This window comes from Diceros bicornis, chromosome 13 (assembly GCF_020826845.1).
Source record: "Diceros bicornis minor isolate mBicDic1 chromosome 13, mDicBic1.mat.cur, whole genome shotgun sequence".
Classification (NCBI taxonomy): domain Eukaryota; kingdom Metazoa; phylum Chordata; class Mammalia; order Perissodactyla; family Rhinocerotidae; genus Diceros; species Diceros bicornis.
The window spans coordinates 18790739-18808977 of record NC_080752.1 but is presented as its reverse complement, the minus strand read 5'-3'; the positions used below and the strand labels follow the sequence as shown (position 1 = coordinate 18808977).

General features: G+C 42.3%; 1 protein-coding gene across 1 annotated transcript in view; it reads right to left on the bottom strand.

The window, feature by feature from the left end:
- Window positions 1-18239, bottom strand: part of C8A (complement C8 alpha chain) — a 91476-nt gene that overhangs the window by 30608 nt on the left and 42629 nt on the right. Inside the window, exons 6-10 of the mRNA XM_058553856.1 lie at window positions 12012-12156; window positions 10865-11012; window positions 5403-5592; window positions 3238-3438; window positions 1308-1548 (exon numbers count right to left, since the gene is read on the bottom strand). Of these exons, the coding sequence (XP_058409839.1) occupies window positions 1308-1548; window positions 3238-3438; window positions 5403-5592; window positions 10865-11012; window positions 12012-12156 (925 nt within the window). The remainder of the gene's footprint in view (window positions 1-1307; window positions 1549-3237; window positions 3439-5402; window positions 5593-10864; window positions 11013-12011; window positions 12157-18239) is intronic.

Genomic DNA, 18239 nt, shown 5'->3' with positions numbered 1-18239 from the left:
TGGATAGATGAATGAATTAATGAATGAACCTAGCCAGGAATCTAAATCAATATCCCCTTTCAAACTCCACGTGTTTTTTGCACACTCACTGTGTTCTAAGCCCTGTGTTGAGTTCTATAAGAGATAGGAAAGTGTCAGACACGATACTTGCTTTCAAAGATCTTGCTATCTAAATGAGGAGAAAAACATTAACATTTGGAAAATTATTTTTTAAAGACTAAACAGTGTGGAACTTATATGAATGTGTTGAAAAAAAGAAGTAGCCACTTTGGGCTAGTGCAGTCAGGGAAATTTTTGGAAAGTGGGAATTTGAACTTGGCTTTGAAATATGGATAGATCCCTCACCCTTCTACTCATTCATTGACTAGGTTGGTGGTTCTCACACCATTATGAGCATCAGAATTACCTGGAGGGCTTATTGAGATGCACATTGCTAGGCCCATTCCTAGAGTTTCTGAGTTTGTAAGTTTGGGATGGGACCCTGAGCATGTATATTTCTAACAGATTTCCTAGTGAAGTTGTTGCTGCCAGTTGGAGCCCACACTTTGAGAACCATTGTTCTAGTAGTTTGGAATGAGACCATGAAGGTTGTTGACGTCATGCTAAGGAGTTTAGACTTTATTCTCTATTATTCAGGCAAGGAAGTGATATCATCAGATCTGTGAAGTAGAAAGATCCTTCTGGTGGCAGTTGTTCAGGATGGATTGGAAGGAGTGAGCCTTCCCCTAGAGTTCAGTTAGGAGCCGATGCAGTAATAAATGAAAGATGAGAACCCAGCCTACCACTGCAGGAGAGGATGTGGAGAAGAGGGGTTGGATGAGAGCTGTTCAGGAGAGAGAACTGAAGGGTCTTAGAGATGTACAGGGGTGAAGGAGAAGGGAGAATGTGGGACAACTCCAGGTTTCTGGTTTCACTGACTGATTGTATGGCAGTTCCATTAACTAAGAATCTACATTTAATATGTTTTTAACATTTTAAATAACAAAATCCCAAAGATTCTTTACTATTAAAGAGGCAACTGTAGTGTAATAGAAAACATATTTTGGGGGGACCAGACAAGTCTGAGTTCAAATCCTGTTTGTGGCACTTATTAGCAAGTCATGCCCTTCTGGTAATAAGAATACTAACGCTATTAGTATTCTAACGAATACTAACACCTCCTGTAAATAAGAATACTAACGCTACCTTATAGGGTTGTCATGAAGACTAAATGAGGTCATGCATGGCTCATAGTGCAAAGAAAACTGCAAACCGTGTCCTGGTGTTTGCACTGACCACTGTGTGCATAAAGCTTCTGTTCTACTTACCAATTGATCCCATTTTTTCGTTGTCAACCACCAGGATATATTCAAAAACGCCACCCATTGATCCAGACGTTATGTAATGAGTGCCATAGTCATTGATGAACTTGGCATACACGCCGTAATTGTACTGCTCCGGAAGCTCCATTAATGACTGCAGCATTCCTTCATCCAGCATGATATTGTCCCTCCTCATCTTAAAATGAGCAGTCTGCACCTTTGTGAAAATTCTGATGAAGCTATATTTCTGCCAACAGCAACAACCACCATTGAACAAGAGAAAAGCACAAAGAGAGTATTCGTTTTACCATATGAGATAATGCAAAAGTCAGCTCTAGGTAGCTGTGGGAAATGTATATACTTACATATAAACATATGAGCATAAATACATAAAATGGAGTATTATTATTTTGCAAGCACATATTAGACACGGTGTGTGCCTGGCTTCTTCTCCCATGCCTTCATCTCTGTTCCCACTGCTCCTGTCCAGGTCAAGTTCTCATCAACTCTCAGATGGATTAGTTACCACAATGTGCTTCACTGTGCTTCTCACTTCTATTCTGCTCCCAGTCCATTTTCACCTCTATATTTCTCCCTGCTCTAATTAAAGCACTGCATTATGCAACCTCCTACACAAGTATTAGGGATCCATTAAAAATTATCCTTAGGAATATTATTGGTGACGTTGTGAAATGTCAATATTATTAATTTATTTAACGTATCGAACAAATATCTGTAAGTGCCTGTAGTCATATGCATTATGCTAGGTACAGAGGACGTACTCTTGAATGAGATAGGCCCCTGCCCTCATGGAGCTTACGTCCTAGTGGTAATCTTGTTCTATCAAGTAATGAAGAAAAGCAGGATCCTGATATAATAAAAAAGAGACAGGACCAGGGTGATGCTGTATTGGCTTAAGAGGAAGAGGGTCAAGTATGGGCATTACTTCCAGGTGATGTAAACCTTGATTGATCCAAAGTGATAGTGAAAGTTTGAAGAGGCCACCTACTTTTAGAAAAGTCCACATTAATATGTGAAAGCCAGATCTCACAACAATACTTTCCCTTCAGAGCAAAAGCTAATTAGTAGCAAAGCTCCAGGATGTAATTTATATTTGTTGAGTAAGTTAATTTTTATAACTGTATTTTCATCATCCAAAATAATTTTTTGAGCCCCAACTAAATCCACAGTTCTGGTAACAATGTTATCGAGGTTTTTGGTAAACTTCTAACAAATTCAATAAATATTTTTCTGGCTCCTGGTTACCTCTCCATCCCCATTACTCCCTACTTTCCCTTCCCACTCTGAGCTTCAACCAGCTGAAGTACTTTCAATCCCAAACTTGTGTGAGGCCGTCTCTCATCTCCGGGCCTTTGCACGTGCTGTTTCCTGGGCCTAGAACACCCTCCTGTTAACTTCTGCCTCCCTCCATCTGGACAACTGTACTAGTATTTAGATCTCAGTTCAGGTAGATGCCCTTTCCTCAAGAAAGCACTGACTGACTCCTCGAGATAACAGGCAGTTCATGGTGAATGTTTGATGAGTAAATGAAAGATTGATTGAGCATGCCAGCCCTCGATCTATGTGGAAAAGCAAAGCTCCTTTAGAATTCTCCAGGCCTCCTTTAGTAGAGGGCCTGGCTGTTTCTCTTTAAGACATTACCATTTCTTCCCTATCTGTTCCAGGTACCCATGAAAAAGGATGGGGTGAGGTGATAAGCGTTCTAGTCTTATCATTCAATTTTATTCCCTTTGTGATGATTCTGTGCACAAAAACGTAATAAGAAAAACAAACATGATTAGCACTGATCAGACATTTCCAATTACACAAGCAAATGAAGGTTCAATTACTACTGTACTTTTTAATGCAATTAAGGTAATACGTGTTCAGTGCAGATTATGGAATACTGTGTGACACAGGCGTTATGTTTTAATACCTTCTTATTATACTTGCTTAACTTATCCAAGAACGAAGAGACTTGTGACTCAGATACGCCCACATCCACTGTTACAGGCGTGTCTGGGAGGCCTAGGCCAACAGTCACTCCAGTTGACACAGACCTGTCATTTTTCACTTTAGAAAGAAGGTCATTTGCATTATCATACAACTCTGAGGAGATTCTAGTATCCGCCAGGGCCTGAAAAGAAACAAATAGATGTTAGCTTTGTGCATATAGAGTTATATTTCAATTCATACTTAGTATTTAAATCTTTGCTTTGTAAAATCTCTAAAATTTCAGATTATTATAAATAATTCTTTTCAAATGCTAATCCATGCATAAGATTGATATTCACTAAAATACATAAAATATAGCAGTGTTTAGTGTTACTGCTAAATATTTATTTAAACACACACATACACACACAGATGATTCTGATAAAATGCTATATTGTTCTGAGCATGGATTTCTCTCTAGCTGGCTTCTCCTTCCTATAGAGAAGATCACTTGGCCCTGCAATGGAGAGACAAGATACAGAAAGCCATATCTGGGTGTGGACCTGGGTGGAAAGGGGCACAGGAAGCCATGCAAATGATGATAGTTCTAGGCAGAGGTATGTTTTAGTGCTGCTCACAAATGTTTGGTTATTTCGTTCCAGGCACATGGTAGGGTTGCCTTTCTCTACAACTTGAACTGAGGCTTGGTCTTGTGCCTTGCTTGAGCCAAGGAAGCAAGGGTTAAGAGCCCATGAGGGGTTCTGTCTACAATCACAAGATCATATGTTAAGAAGGAGCAGCCATTAGTTTGGGTCCTGAGTGTCTGTGATGATGAGTTTCCTTCCCACCTTAGGATGGACAAGTAGCATAAGTAGGGCACTGTTGCTTTAAAGCACTGGGATTTTAGAGTCCTTTGCTGCCACAGCATAGCCTAGTCTATCTTACCTGACACATAGGCCCTAGACCATCCTTGAGCTTAGGAAAATGGTGTTGTCTATGTCTTCCTGCTTGGCTTACCGCAGGCCTGATGGTAGACACAGAAATGGGGTGAGGAGAGTCAACTTCTTAAAAACAGACTCCATCAGCCTGGCCTTATCCTCTGTCAATAGTTTTTCTTGAGAAACTTGGGGAAGGAGGGATGTGACTAGATAATTGTTCAGAATCCTAGGATCACACCGTCTCTATATCTCTATAGAGAGAATGTGTATAGATACAGTGTGTATGACTGTATAAGGTGTATAATCCATACTCCCTTCTAAATGACACATAGCCAGGCTGAGTTCTGATCTGAGTTTGAATCTTGTCTCTGCCACCTACTGCAATATAGCTTTGAGCCTGACACTTTATCCCTCTAAGTCTTTGGGCGATATTTTGATATTTTTTTAATATCTAAAATGGGCAATGATAATATCTATCCCATTGTGTTGTCATAGGATTAAACAGGAAAATTTGTGTGGAAGGAGAAGTTCTGACACATGGGAAGCATCTAGTGAGGTTTGCTGCGTGGACGTCTCACCCAGAGGGTGAGGGATAGAGAAACGAGCGGTGGGGAGCAGGCTCTGGAGCTGACCATGAGCTCCGCAGTGCTCCGAGTGACCAGGAGACCACAGAATTTTAGAGATGGAGAGAATCTTAGGGATCATCAGCAGTTTGCAAGCACTTTTCAACAGCAGAACTCTTTCTTCAAACAAAATCATACACAGAAAACCAAGACACGAAAGTGATCAGTGGGAGCTGCTCTTGGCGAAGCATAGGTCTCAGAGCCCTCCCAGCCACCTCCTGTTCTGCCCCCCACTTTACATCTTAGGAAACTGGGCCCAGGGAGGGGCAGTGAGCTTCTCAAGGTCTTAATACCTATAGTCTAACAGAGCCACCGTTTGGCAATAGGTCTTCTGACTAGCAGCCCAGAGAATAGGGCCCTGAATCTATTTGATCGATTTTGGAGTGGAGCCAAGATCTAGCAGGTAGGTGGTCACATTTATGTGATGTCTCTCAGCACCCTTCAGCCCTGAGCACGTCGGGGGACAGATGTAAAGGGACCTTCACCCACCAGCAAGCTCTACAGGAAATAAAATGTTCCAAAGCAAGCACCTATCTCCACCAACAGGCCTCTCCCTCCCTACCCCCTCCCTAGTGTGGTCTGTGAGCGCCCCCGTTCAGACTGACTTCAAAATGGTACTTCAGGAAGTTGTAGGGTTTCCGGAAATACTTCTCATCCTCTCCATAGTATAGACGTTCACAGGTGGGGTCGTATCGCAGCTCCCTCCATTCTCCGTTGTATACCGTCTCGCACTGGCCCCCATAGTACCTGGCGTCGTACACACTCTGACTTTCTTCCTGGGTCAGGATATTATACCTAAATTGAAAAGGCGGGCAGCTTCTGAGAAAGAACACTGGAAAGGCAAAGATAACACAAAATTTCCTCTGGAAGATGTTGCAGCTGGTGGTTTGAGCAGTGGTTTCTTGAACTGTGTTCTGTGCAGCCCTGGGATTCCTTGAAGTATCTTAAGGGCCACACTGGGAGACTGAGTGGGCTGGGCCTAGGCCCTCAGGTTCCCATCAACCAGAGCAGCCAGACAGCTCCATTCAGCATCTAGAATACTTCTCCCACATAGAAGGCACTCTTCAATATTTGTTGAAGAAGTTAGAGAGGAAGATGCACAATTATCAAGAGTCCAAGCCTGTTTCCCATCTCTGTGACATCTAGCTGTGTGACCTTGGGCAAATCATTTAACCTCTCTGTGCCTCCGTTTAATCATTTGTAAAAAGCAGTTAATACTACCGCCCTCATAGAGTTAAATATGAGTTAAAACATGCAAAGAAATCATACAGCACTTAGCATATATTAAGTATTGAATAGATGATGCTGTTGTTTTTGTTTGTATTGTTTCAGAAAAGGGTTCTGCTGTTAAGAAATAGGTTTGAAATATGGAGTGTAACTCAGAGTGCCAAACTGAGAATCAGGTCCTCAGAAAGGTGCATGGACTGTCGGAGGGTGCATGGTTTGGACATCAGGAGACTCCTGTTTAATTTCCAGTTCTGTCATTTACTAGCTCTGTGGCTTCGGACACGTTCTAGAAGATTTATGAAGTTCATTTCCCTCACTTGAAGAACAGAGGTAGTAATAAAGCTACCTCTCATGGTTTTGTAAAGTCTACCTGAGAGTGTTAGAGTAAAACAGACGGGAAGTTGATAGAACATACTGGATTCTCAGTGAGTACTACTTCCTTTCCCCTGGCCCAAGACCCGTCCAGAAATATTTCCCATCCTTCCTTCTCTGGGGTATTTCACATCTGTCTGCCCAGGTTCCATGTTTTAGGTCATGATGGTTTTACCATATTTAGGTAAAAGTAATGTTAAGCAGGTAAAATACAGTTTTAATTTTCTAAAAAGAGAAAGTCAACTGAACAAAAATATTTAGAGTTGGCTAGGAGTTCCAAGACCTGACAACAAAAGCCTTTTATGTTATAGATAATAAAATGACTGCTTGTCTCTGCTTCTCAAACTTTAAGCCTTTAAGACTCAACTCAAACATTGCCTCCTCTGTGACTGCCTGGACAGACAGTTGTCCCTTCCTCTATGTTCCCATGGCATCAATGATTACCTCTGGCATGGCATTTACCATGTTTGTTTATGCCATCTGTGAAAAGGCACAAGAGCAGAAGATGAGCAGAGAAAGAACTGTAAATAAAACTTACCTTAAAGGAATAAATAGCTAATTATAGAGCACCTGGCATATGGTAGAAATTCAATATATGTTAACTTCTTTTTTCTTCTTTCTCCATAGCTTTCTTCATATTAGTGGAGGTGATGTAATAACAGCTATGATGAATTGAATACACACTCTACCAGACACTTAGCATACATTAGCTTTCAACCTCATGACAATTTTATAAATGCAGAAATTGAAGCTCAGAAAAATTAAATAGCTTGCCTATAGTCACAGCTAGATTTTTTTGACACTAAAATTTGTGTTCCTTCCCTTTACTCCACCCTACAGTTTTTATCTTTCCCCTATTGCACAAGTTCCTGTCTGTAACTTATAAACACAGGCTCTCTAATAGGCCAAACAAAAACTCAAAGAAATAATAAGCCCTAAGATTGTACTGTAACCCCTAAGCATTAGTAAAGCTACATATATTGTGGTTGCAGAAGCCCTAGTGAAAATGAAAAGACATTGTCTGAGAAATTCCACTTTTTGGAAATCTATGCAAAAATATCACATATATGTACAAAAATACGTGTACAAGGATGTTCATTGCTACATTGTATATAAGGGCGAAAAAATGGGAAACAATCCAATTATCTTTCAATAGGAAGTAGTCAAATTTCATATAGTTATACTGCAAGAGAAGAGTCAGCAATTTTTTTTATAAAGGGCCATATAGTAAATATTTCAGGGTTTGCAGGCCATAGGTCTCTGTTGCAGCTACTCAACTCTGTCAATGTAAGGCGAGAGCTGTGCTCCAATAAGACTTTATTTACAAAACCAGACACTAGGCTGAATTTGGCCTTCACACCACAGTTTACTGAGTGCTGTTATAGAATACTATATCGCTTAGAAAAAGGCAATAGAAAATGTGGGGAAAAATTTCAAAATATATTATTAACTGAAAAAAGCAAGTTACAGACAATATGCATAGCATGATCACATTTATGTAAAATGTGCTACACTTATAATGCACAATACATATAGGCATACTTTCCATACAATGTATATCATAACTGCATTTTTACGCGATCTGGAGGTGGCTACAGCAAACTGATGTCAGAGGTCAGCTCTAGGGAGGGAAGTGAGAGGGGAGATTGGAGGGGTGCTGGTGGGGGAGGCTGAAGGAAGACTTTCTATTTTTATTTCAAACATGTATTACTTCTGTAACAATAACTAAAAATTAAAAACTGGGAAATGCTTAAATTAGGGAAAAAAAAGATATCAGGAAAGGCATCTGAGATCTTGAGAGAACAGTAAAGCCATCAAGATGTCCGCTGTTGGGAGCAGAGGAGGGGCCATTCTATTGGTGTCGGCGTTCAGTGTGGGCCAAGCATACCACTCAGGATGTGTATCTGAAGGGCCCCCGACTGAATCACATGGCAGGAAGGTCATGGGCTGCAATCTTTTTGCCAATAAGGAAGGAATTATTTTTAAGTCAACACCTCAATATCTCATGCTTCTGTTCTGTTCATCCCACACTCACTTTCACAATCAACAAGAATCCACTTTTATTGGTGTTGGGTCTGAATCATATCCCCTCAACATTCATATGTTGAAGTCCTGACCCCAAAACTTCAGAATTGGACTGTATTTGGAGCTAGGGTCTTTAAAGGGGTAAATAAGTTCAAATGAGGTCATTATGGAGGGCCCAAATCCAATGTGGTTGGTGTCCTTAAAAAAGAGGAAATTAGGACACAGACACATACAGAGGAAAGACCATGTGGTGACACAGGGAGAGGATGGCCATCTACAAGCCAAGGAGAGAAGCCTCAGAAGAAATAATCCTGCTGACACCTTGGTCTCAGACTTCTAGCTTCCAGACTGTGAGAAAATAAATTTCTGTTGCTTAAGCCAACTACCTTGTGGGACTTTGTTATGGCAGCCCTAGCACGCTCATACAATTAGTCTGAAAGATAACAGAATTTGGTCATCTTTTCATACGTGTCTACACGCACTTACAGGATTCTATCCTATCTGGTAGGTGGGCTGTGATCTCAGAGCAATTAAACCATAATGAATGAGAGCTGCATTTCACAGAACCTGCACCTCATCCTGAGTGGGCCACAACATGGCTTGATCACTTTGTGGTGATTACTACATCTCCCTGTTTCCTCGTCTGTGAAGACCTAGCTGGTCATATTGATCTGTTTTAATTCAACCAATATTCAGTGAGAGGCTATTATAGGAAAAGCTCTCAAGGGGCTGAGGAGATGAAAAAGATGAATCAGAAGCAGCCTCTGCCCTCAAAGAGTTTACATTCAAGTTAGGGGACAAGATGCAAAGCAAAGACAAAGTGGTGGGGAAGTAACAATACCAAATGTCGCTAGGAGCTCGGTGGGTGTGCTGGGTGCTGGGGAAGCAGAGATAATGAGGAGCTCTCACCCCAGGCAGACAGACACTCCAATAGCTGTCCCAGCCCTGTTGGGCTGTGAGGGTAGGACACACAAGGGACTCTGGGAGCAATAGGAGGGGACTAAGCCAGCCTGGACAGTGTCTAGGAAGGGAGGCGGGTGTCAAGAAGAGAGCCTAGAGAATGATGCCTAGGTGTGTTACTCAGCTTGAGCTGTCACAACAAAGTACCACAGACTGGGTGACTCAAAGAACAGACATTGATTTTCTCACAGTTCTGGAGGTTGGAAGTCTAAGGTCAAGGCGCTGTCAGGGTTGGTTTCTGGTGAGAGCTCTCTTCCTGGGTTGCAAACGGTCGCCTTCTTGCTGTGTTCTCACATGGCCTCTTCTCTGTACACATGATGAGAGAGAGTTCTCTGGTGTCCCTTCCTCTTCTTATAAGGACACTAGTGCTACCTGATTAGGGCCCCACCCTTATGACCTCTTTTAGCCTTAATTACCTCCCTAAAGGCCATATCTCCAAACATAGTTGCATTGAGGGTTATGGCTTCAAAAACACGTGAATTTTAGGGGGACACAATTCAGTCCATAACACTATGCAAAGAGTTAGCCAAGTTAGGAATATGGGGAATGACATTCCAGAAAGAAGGACCTAACTTCGTTAAGTCTCAGAAGAAAAGAGTGTGATGCATTCAAGGAACTGAACCTGAACATAACGTACATGATGAAGAGAAGTTAGAATCAAGGCTGACTGAATCTTGACAGATAAAAAAACTGTGGCCTGGAAGGTGAAAGTAAGCAATGGCAGAGTGTAGATTCAAACCCCTCTCCATCTCACCCCAAAGCCCATTTTCTTTGTACTGGGTCACACGTTAGCCCTGGTTATACCAGCAACTACAGTGCAAAGCAGAATGTGAACAGGGCTACTGCAAAGTGTGCTTGGGTCAGAGAAGAGCTATCTTTGGGGGACATCAGGGAAGGCTGCATGGAAGATGTGGCTTCTTACGTGGTCCTTGGAAATGGAACTGGGCTGAGAGGAGTGAGCAGTAGAGTGGTAAGGGGTGAAAGCAGAGGAGGAGCCTCAGGCAGAGACATAGAGGGGAAACATGAGCGGTGTTACGCAGGCGGGACTGGGCAAGCCACCTGTTGTGGACTGAATGTGTGCCCCCAAAGTTCAAACCATGAGGGTGCAGCCCTCATGAATGAGATTAGTGCGCTTATAAAAGAGACCCTACGGTGCCCCTTCCACCTTGTGAGGATACAACGAGAAGTCTGTAACCTGAAAGAGCGCCCTCACCTGACAATGCTGGCACCCTGGTCTCAGATTTGCAGCCTCCAGAACAGTGAGAAATAGATTTTTGTTGTTATAAACTACCCGGTCTGTGGTATTTTATTATAGCAGCCCAAATAGACTAAGACACCACCTTAGGGGGACAGTGAGAGCTGCCTCATGGATGCACTGCAGTGGAATCCTCCAAAAAAGACCCTCTTCTTTCCCCAAAACTAATACTCACGTTTGAAGAGAAATCATTCCCTGCCTCTGAGCAGCTAGAAGGCAGTGACTCACCCCAAGGCCGCCTGCTCCGATCCTGGAATGGGGTCGTATTGGCTGCAGTCGTCTTCAATGGCCCTGACGTCTTCACAGTCATCCTCATCAGAGCCATCAAGGCAGTCCCTGTCTCCATTACACACGAGGTGGCGTTTCAGGCAGCGACCTGAGAGAGAAGAGGCTGTGGATGCTTCGAGAGCCTCCCGGACTCTTCCTTCTCCCTCATGACCCGCATCCGTAGTCACCAAGTCCAAGTCCCCCTCTGATATAGCCCTTCAATCCTCTCCATCCTGTTCCGTCCTCTCTCCATCCTCACTGCCTCTGCCCTCCTTCAAGCCTCGCTGTCTCCCACCTGCAGCCCCTCAGCTCAGGGCCTGCCCCAGGCTCCCCTCTAAAATCCATCCTCCACATAGCCGCCCAGTGATCTTTCTAAAATGCTAGTCTGACCATGTCATCCCCCAACTCTGTACCCTCCAGTGGCTCCCCATTCCCCATCTTCCAAATGCCACGATCTGGTCCCCGGCTACCCACCTGGCCCATCACCTGCAGCTCTTCCCACAGCCCTGACCTGCAATTATCCTGCACTGATAGCCAGTCCCTAAATCCCTGTGCTTTCGCACCTTCTTTCTCCTAGCAAACTCTTTTATTTTCTAAGTCTCAGCTCAAGTACCATTTTGAAGCCTGCTCTGACTCCCCGAAGCAGCTTTGGGCACACCCTGCCAGAGAGTCCAATTGGACCACGATGTACGCCCATTACACTGGCTTCACACAATATTGTCATCGACTACTTGTAGGTCTCTCTCCCAAAGAGACTAGGAGTACCTTGACATCAGGCACATTATTTTTTCGTCTCTATATCACCAGCAGGTAGCATACTTCCTGGCACACAATATGTGCCTATTCAATATTTATTCAATGAATGGATGAATGAGCAAATTGTACCTTTTCTAAGTGAATCAACAGATATTCCTAAAAACTTGCATCAAAATTACTTAGGCTGCTGGCTTGGCTTAAAACTCAGATTCCTGGGCCCCGTCCCAAACCCACAGAATGACAGCGTCTCGGGGAAGGGCTCAGGAGTCTGCATTTTAACAAGTTCCCGGGTAACTGTGTTGCACATGAAGTTTGACAAGCACAGCTGTTATCCTGCTGGAATGCTACTCACCTGTCTCCTTACACTGGAAATCCTGTCCACACTGTGGTTGCCTTAGACAGGAGGTGGGACTGTGACAGCTGGCTTCATCCCAGACATCGCCGCTGCAGATGGTTCCCCCATACTTGTTTGGCTGCAGGAGGCTCCGGTATCGGTACTAAATCAGATTTGGAACCAGACACATTCACTGTCTATCCATCAACCAAGATTTGTGCAGGCAGATCTCAGCTCAACATACAAACAACTGTCTAGTGATTGAGAGCTAAAGAGCTGTCTTTTGAGGGGATCTGTTCATCAACAGTAGTATTCAACCAGAGGTGGCACAATCACCAGCTGGAATGTTAAATAGGGCCTCCAAGCATCAAACGAAAGGCTTAGACGAGATATTTCTTGGGTCTTCCTACTTGCTGGGAAGGACCTCCTTTCCCCCTTCTTCAACCAGTTAGTACCTATTCATCTTTAAGATTCATGGCTTACCACCTCTGAAGGCCTTTCCTAACTAAGCAACGTATTCTGCAGTTCCCTGTGCTTCCCTCTCTCCTAGCACTTGTCATATAAGGTTGTCATTGATTATCCGCTTATTTGTTTGCCTTTCCCACTAGTTTAGGAGCAATTTGCATATGGGGGTAGGTGTGGCAAAGGGAGGCCCATGTCTTATTTGGCTTCATCCACTTGGCACTTGATCTATAGTCAGGGACACAGGAGGCACTTTTAGAAGATATTTGTTGCTTTTCCTTTGCAGCATTTCTTCTGGTCATGGCATCTCCTCTTTCCTTGTGACATATCTCATGGTTCAGGTGGGGAAGACTCTAACCCCTAAGTCACAGGGATGTGTGGGTCTGAACCAGGCTGGGCAACAAGAACACTGTATCAGCCAAGTTGCAATGACTGGTTCAGGGATTGGTTTATGACTCCACAGTAGGGCAATCATAGTCTTCTTGGGGGGATTTCCTTTCAGAGCTATTGGAAAAGACAGTTTCTTTTTACTGAAGTTGCTAGGAACTGTGGGCATCAAGCGGTCATCTCGCCTACTATGTAGAAAGAATCCATCCAAGAGATAGACAAAGACTGCTCTGAAGACATCAACTGAGGCCCTGGACCCAGCTTTGACTGCAGATGAATAAATCCTTGTTGAAGGAAGGACAGAAAGAATAAAAATAATACCAATCTTGGAGATCTATGGTTTCATGATACTGCTTTCTATAGGGTGTACAGTGTCAGGCACTAGCATAGAAGGAGGAAGCTGAACACTGGGATATTCAGAGAGATATGAGGTCCCATCCCTTCCTTCAAGAAGTTTGGAGTCTAGTTGAGGAGATAAAATATCTAACAATACAAAACACGCTGATGGAGAGCTCCATACGGAATGTCTAATAAGGGAAAGTGTGTTGCCACATTTTCTGCTGTGTTTTACCTTGGCTCAGCCCACAGACTCCTCCTTCAAGACTGTTAGTAAGTAAGTAAGAAAGTAATGATTTGAGCAGCAAGAGAAGTGCGTTCCCAAACTGAATCTATATCTTACTTGCTGTGTAAAGTATCAGTGCCTAGTACTTTGTGCCTCAGTTTCTCAATCTGTAAAATCAGGTGGTTGACCTAGTTGACCTCACCAATTACAATTGCTAATGATTCTTTCACCTATGTCCTCTAGTTGAAAGAACATGGGCATGAGAATTTCGACAGACTTCGGTTCAGATCCCAGATTCACTTACCAACTGACCATGAGCAAGTCACTTACCTTTTCTGAGCTTCTGTTTTCTAATATGTAAAATGGCTGTGATGACACCTTACCTTGAAAGGGTTTTGTGAGAACTAAGTGAGAGAATGTACTAGGAAGCACCTAGCCCTGCGCCTGGCATATCGTTGGTGCTCAATGAACAGAAGTAGTTTCCACATCATTATTTTTTTCAGTGCAGCCTTCTCCAGGTGATTGCAGTGGGTGAGTTGTGGAGCAATGCAGCTTCCCTCTCTCTGTCCTCTTGCCCACTTCTGTCTGCTTAACTGCTCATTAGCAAAGAGAGCAAAGAGATAGAGGTAGCAAGAAGAGGTGAAAATCACACCTGTCCATTTGTCTTCCTTGCCTTTCAATTAATAACAGTGATAAGAGATTTGTAAACTCTGTGGGAAGAGATTAAAATTAATGATCAATTTGGGAATATGAGGATATTTTAATTTTCTACCCACATCTTGCCCCACAATGCAGTAAATAAAGGAGTGCTCAGCATTCCAATGTAGAGCCAATTCTCTTTCTCACTCTTTAAAAAGTTTATCAGAGTTTTAAGACCTGCAGTTACCAACGTGATGATAATGGTGATGGTAGCTACCATTTATCGAGTGCTTACTGTTTTTTATTTTTTTGTGAGGATGATTAGCCCTGAGCTAACATCCATTGCCAATCCTCCTCTCTTTTGCTGAAGAAGACTGGCCCTGGGCTAACATCCGTGCCCATCTTCCTCTACTTTTTATGTGGGCCGCCGCCACAGCATGGCTTGACAAGCAGTGTGTCGGTCCATGCCCGGGATCCGAACCCACGAACCCTCAGCCGCTGAAGCTGAGCGCGCGAACTTTGCTACGCCGCCGGGCCTGTCCTTGAGTGCTTAATATTGACCAAACGCTTCACTATCTTTATCTCTTTTAATCCTCACAAGTTTAGGAGGTGAAGTACCATTATCAATCCCATTTTCAGCTGGGTTGGAATTCCAGTCCTGCCACTTACTGTATATGTGTCACTAGGTAAATTACTTAACGTCTCTGGCTCTCAGTTTTCTTATCCGTAAAATAGGATATATCTGAGAGTGTTGTAAAGATTAGCGATAATGCACGTAAAGAAATCGGCACTTTGCCTGGTTCCTGGTACGCACTCAATAATAATAATTATCAACCTCATCATTATTCTTGTGGCCAGCTGTTGGGCTACTCCAGGGAATTATGACTGAGTGGGAATTGGATTAGATGACTGCTAATATTGCTTATTACTCTCCATATAGTTCAGGGGGAGGCAGTAGAGCGAAGTGGTCAGACACATGGGCATTTTGGAATCAGAATGACCAAGTTTTAAATCTAGGTTCTGCCACTTTCTTAATGGGTGACCTAACCAAACGGACAATGGTACCACTTACAGTTGGCTGTGAAAGTCAAATAAGACAATTTATTTAAAGCACTCAAACAGTGCCTTGTATATAGAAATTACTCAATAAATGGTAACTATTAATGCCATTATTATCCTTCCTGTGGTTTCTGTACAGTCATGTTTCGCTTAATGATGGGTATACCTTCTGAGAAATGCGTTGTTAGGCAATTTTGTCATTGCACGAACATCATAGGGTACACTTCCACAAACCTAGATGGTGTAGCCTACTACACACCTAGGCTGTATGGTGCTAATCTTATGGGGCCACTGCCATACATGTGGCCCATCATTGACTGAAATATCGTTACATGGCTCATGACTGTACTTGGAATGGTGGTGCAGCCATGGGGTTCGTTTCCACTGGCTCCCTATTTTCCAGGTTGTTGTCAAATAATGAAGAATGGTGTTGCAGACAGGTTGGTGCAGACACTCCCTTAGGGACTTCTCTGTGCCAATCCCTGTGGTTGGTATCATTAAGACATAATTTTCTTTTCTAGCTAGTAGATAATGTTTCTTTCCCAAAATGCACATTTTTGGGTAATTTTGAGAGGAAGAAACATATTAATAAAAAGAAACTAGGATGGCCTTTCACTTAATTAACAGAATTTAATTATTTTAAGGATTACTTTAAAGACTTTTTTTGAGTTCTTGAGGAAGTACTTCAATTCTGATTTAAACTGTAAGTCATTCGCCTGTGCTATCTGCTACTGAAACTGCAACACGTGAGAAAGACGTGGTTTAGGATGTATGACAGGTGGAATAATGGCCATGCAAAGAAATCAAGTCCTAATCCTTGAAAGTTGTAAATGTTACCTAATTTGGAAAAAGGGTCTTTGCAAATATTATTAAAGTTTTTGAGATGAGATTACTCTGGATTATCTGGGTCGGCCCTAAATGCCATCACAGTGTCCTTGTAAGAGGAACGTAGACGGAGATTTAACACAGACACACAAAGGAGACACACAGAAGAAGAGGAGGCAGTGTAACCACAGAGGCAGAGGGTAGAGAGATTCAGCCACAAGTCAAGGACTGTCAACAGCCACCAGAAGCCAGAAGAGGCAGAGAACACACTCTCCCCTGCAGCCTCCAGAGGGAGCGTGGCCCTGCCAACATCTTAATTTCAGAATTCTGGCCTCCAGAACTATGAGAGAATAAATATCTGCTGTTTTAAGCTACTCAGTTGGTGGCAATTTATTACAGCAGACTCAGAAAACTAATATCGGATATCAAAGCAAAATGAGGTTTTGGAGGCAGATATTTTTAAACAGGGAGTAGTCTAGGATTCTTCGGCACATCTCAGAGATAAGAGAGGTAGAATAACCAATATCAGGCTTTGAAGTTGAATAGACTATGTCCAAATTGTGTTTCCATCTGTGATGATTTTGAAGTCTATGTGATTTGGAACAACTCATCAAACACGCACAAGGTATCCCCACACCTAACTGAGGAGTGGGTCTGGAGGCAGGAGGACCACCAGGAGATTCTGCAAGTGCTCAGTTGAGAGCAGAGAAGGGTTTGATTCAAAGCAGCGGGAGTGGGGTTGGAGAGGAGGACACAGATAGTAATAACAAAAACAGCTAACACTTATTCAACACTTACCATGTGCCAGATGCTCTGAAAAGCGCTTTGCATGCATTACTCATTTTATACGCACAATAACTCTATGATGTAAGTACTACTGCTACTCCCATTTATAGATAAGGAATCGGAGCACAGAGAGGATAAAAAATATGCCCAAAGTAAGACAGCAAATAAGATGCAAAGCCAGGATCTAAGCTGCAGAACCGGAGCTTAAACACTTAGACTTGACAGTAATGTACCAATAGACAAGGATCAGGCAGTGGTGTACCAAGTGGGGGAGGTGGGACGCTGGATGCATCCAATAAAGGCATGTGGCATCTGAAGAGATTTTTAAACCATGATAAACCAGAAGTTAGTCTGGTTTTTATTACCACAAGCCAGTGATTCTGAAAAAAGTCAGAATTTTATTTTATTTATTTATTTACTTACTTTCATTGAAGTATAGTTGACATACCAAAATTATATTAGTTTCACATGTACAACATAGTGATTTGATATTTGTATATACTATGAAATGATCACCACGGTTTAAGTCTAGTCACCATCTGTCACCATACAAAGTTATTACAATATTATTGACTATATTCCTTATGCTGTACATTACATCCCCATGATTTACTTATTTTATAACTGGAAGTTTGTAACCTCTTAATCCTCTTCACCTATTTTGCCCATCCCCCACCTCCTTCCCCTCCGGAGACCACCAGTTTGTTCTCTGTATCTATGAGTTTGTTTCTGTTTTGTTTTGTTTGTTCACTTGTTTTGTTTTTCAGGTTCCACATATGAGTTAGACCACCCGTATTTGTCTTTCTCTGTCTGACTTATTTTACTTACTATAATACCCTCTAGGTCCATCCACATTGTTGCAAATGGCAAGATTTCTTTTTTATGGTTGAGTAGTAGTCCATTGTATATATATACCACATCTTCTTTATTCATTCCTCTACTGAGGGACACTTAGGTTGCTTCCTTGTCTTGGCTATTGTAAATAATGCTGCAATGAACATAGGGGTGCATATATCCTTTCAAATTAGTATTTTAGGTTTTTTTTTTTTTTGGATAAATACCCAGAAACGGAATTGCTGGATGATATGGTAGTTCTATTTTTAATTTTTGAGCAACTTCTGTACTGTTTTCCATAGTGGCTGTGCCAATTTACATTCCCACCAATTTACATTCCCACCAATAGTGCACAAGGGTTCCCTTTTCTCCACATCCTTGCCAACACTTGCTATTTGTTGTTTTTTTGATAATAGCCATTGTAACAGGTGTGAGGTGATATCTTATTGTGGTTTTGATGTGACTTTCCCAGATGATTAATGATGTAAAGCATCTTTTCATGTACCTGTTGGCCATCTGTGTGTCTTCTTTGGAAAAATATCTATTCAGGTTGTCTGCCCATTTTTTAATCAAGTGTTTGGTTTTTTGATATTGAGTTGTATGAGTTCTTTATATCTTTTGGATGTTAACCCCTTATCAGATATATCATTTGTGAATACCTTCTCCCATTAGGTAGGTTGCCTTTTCATTTT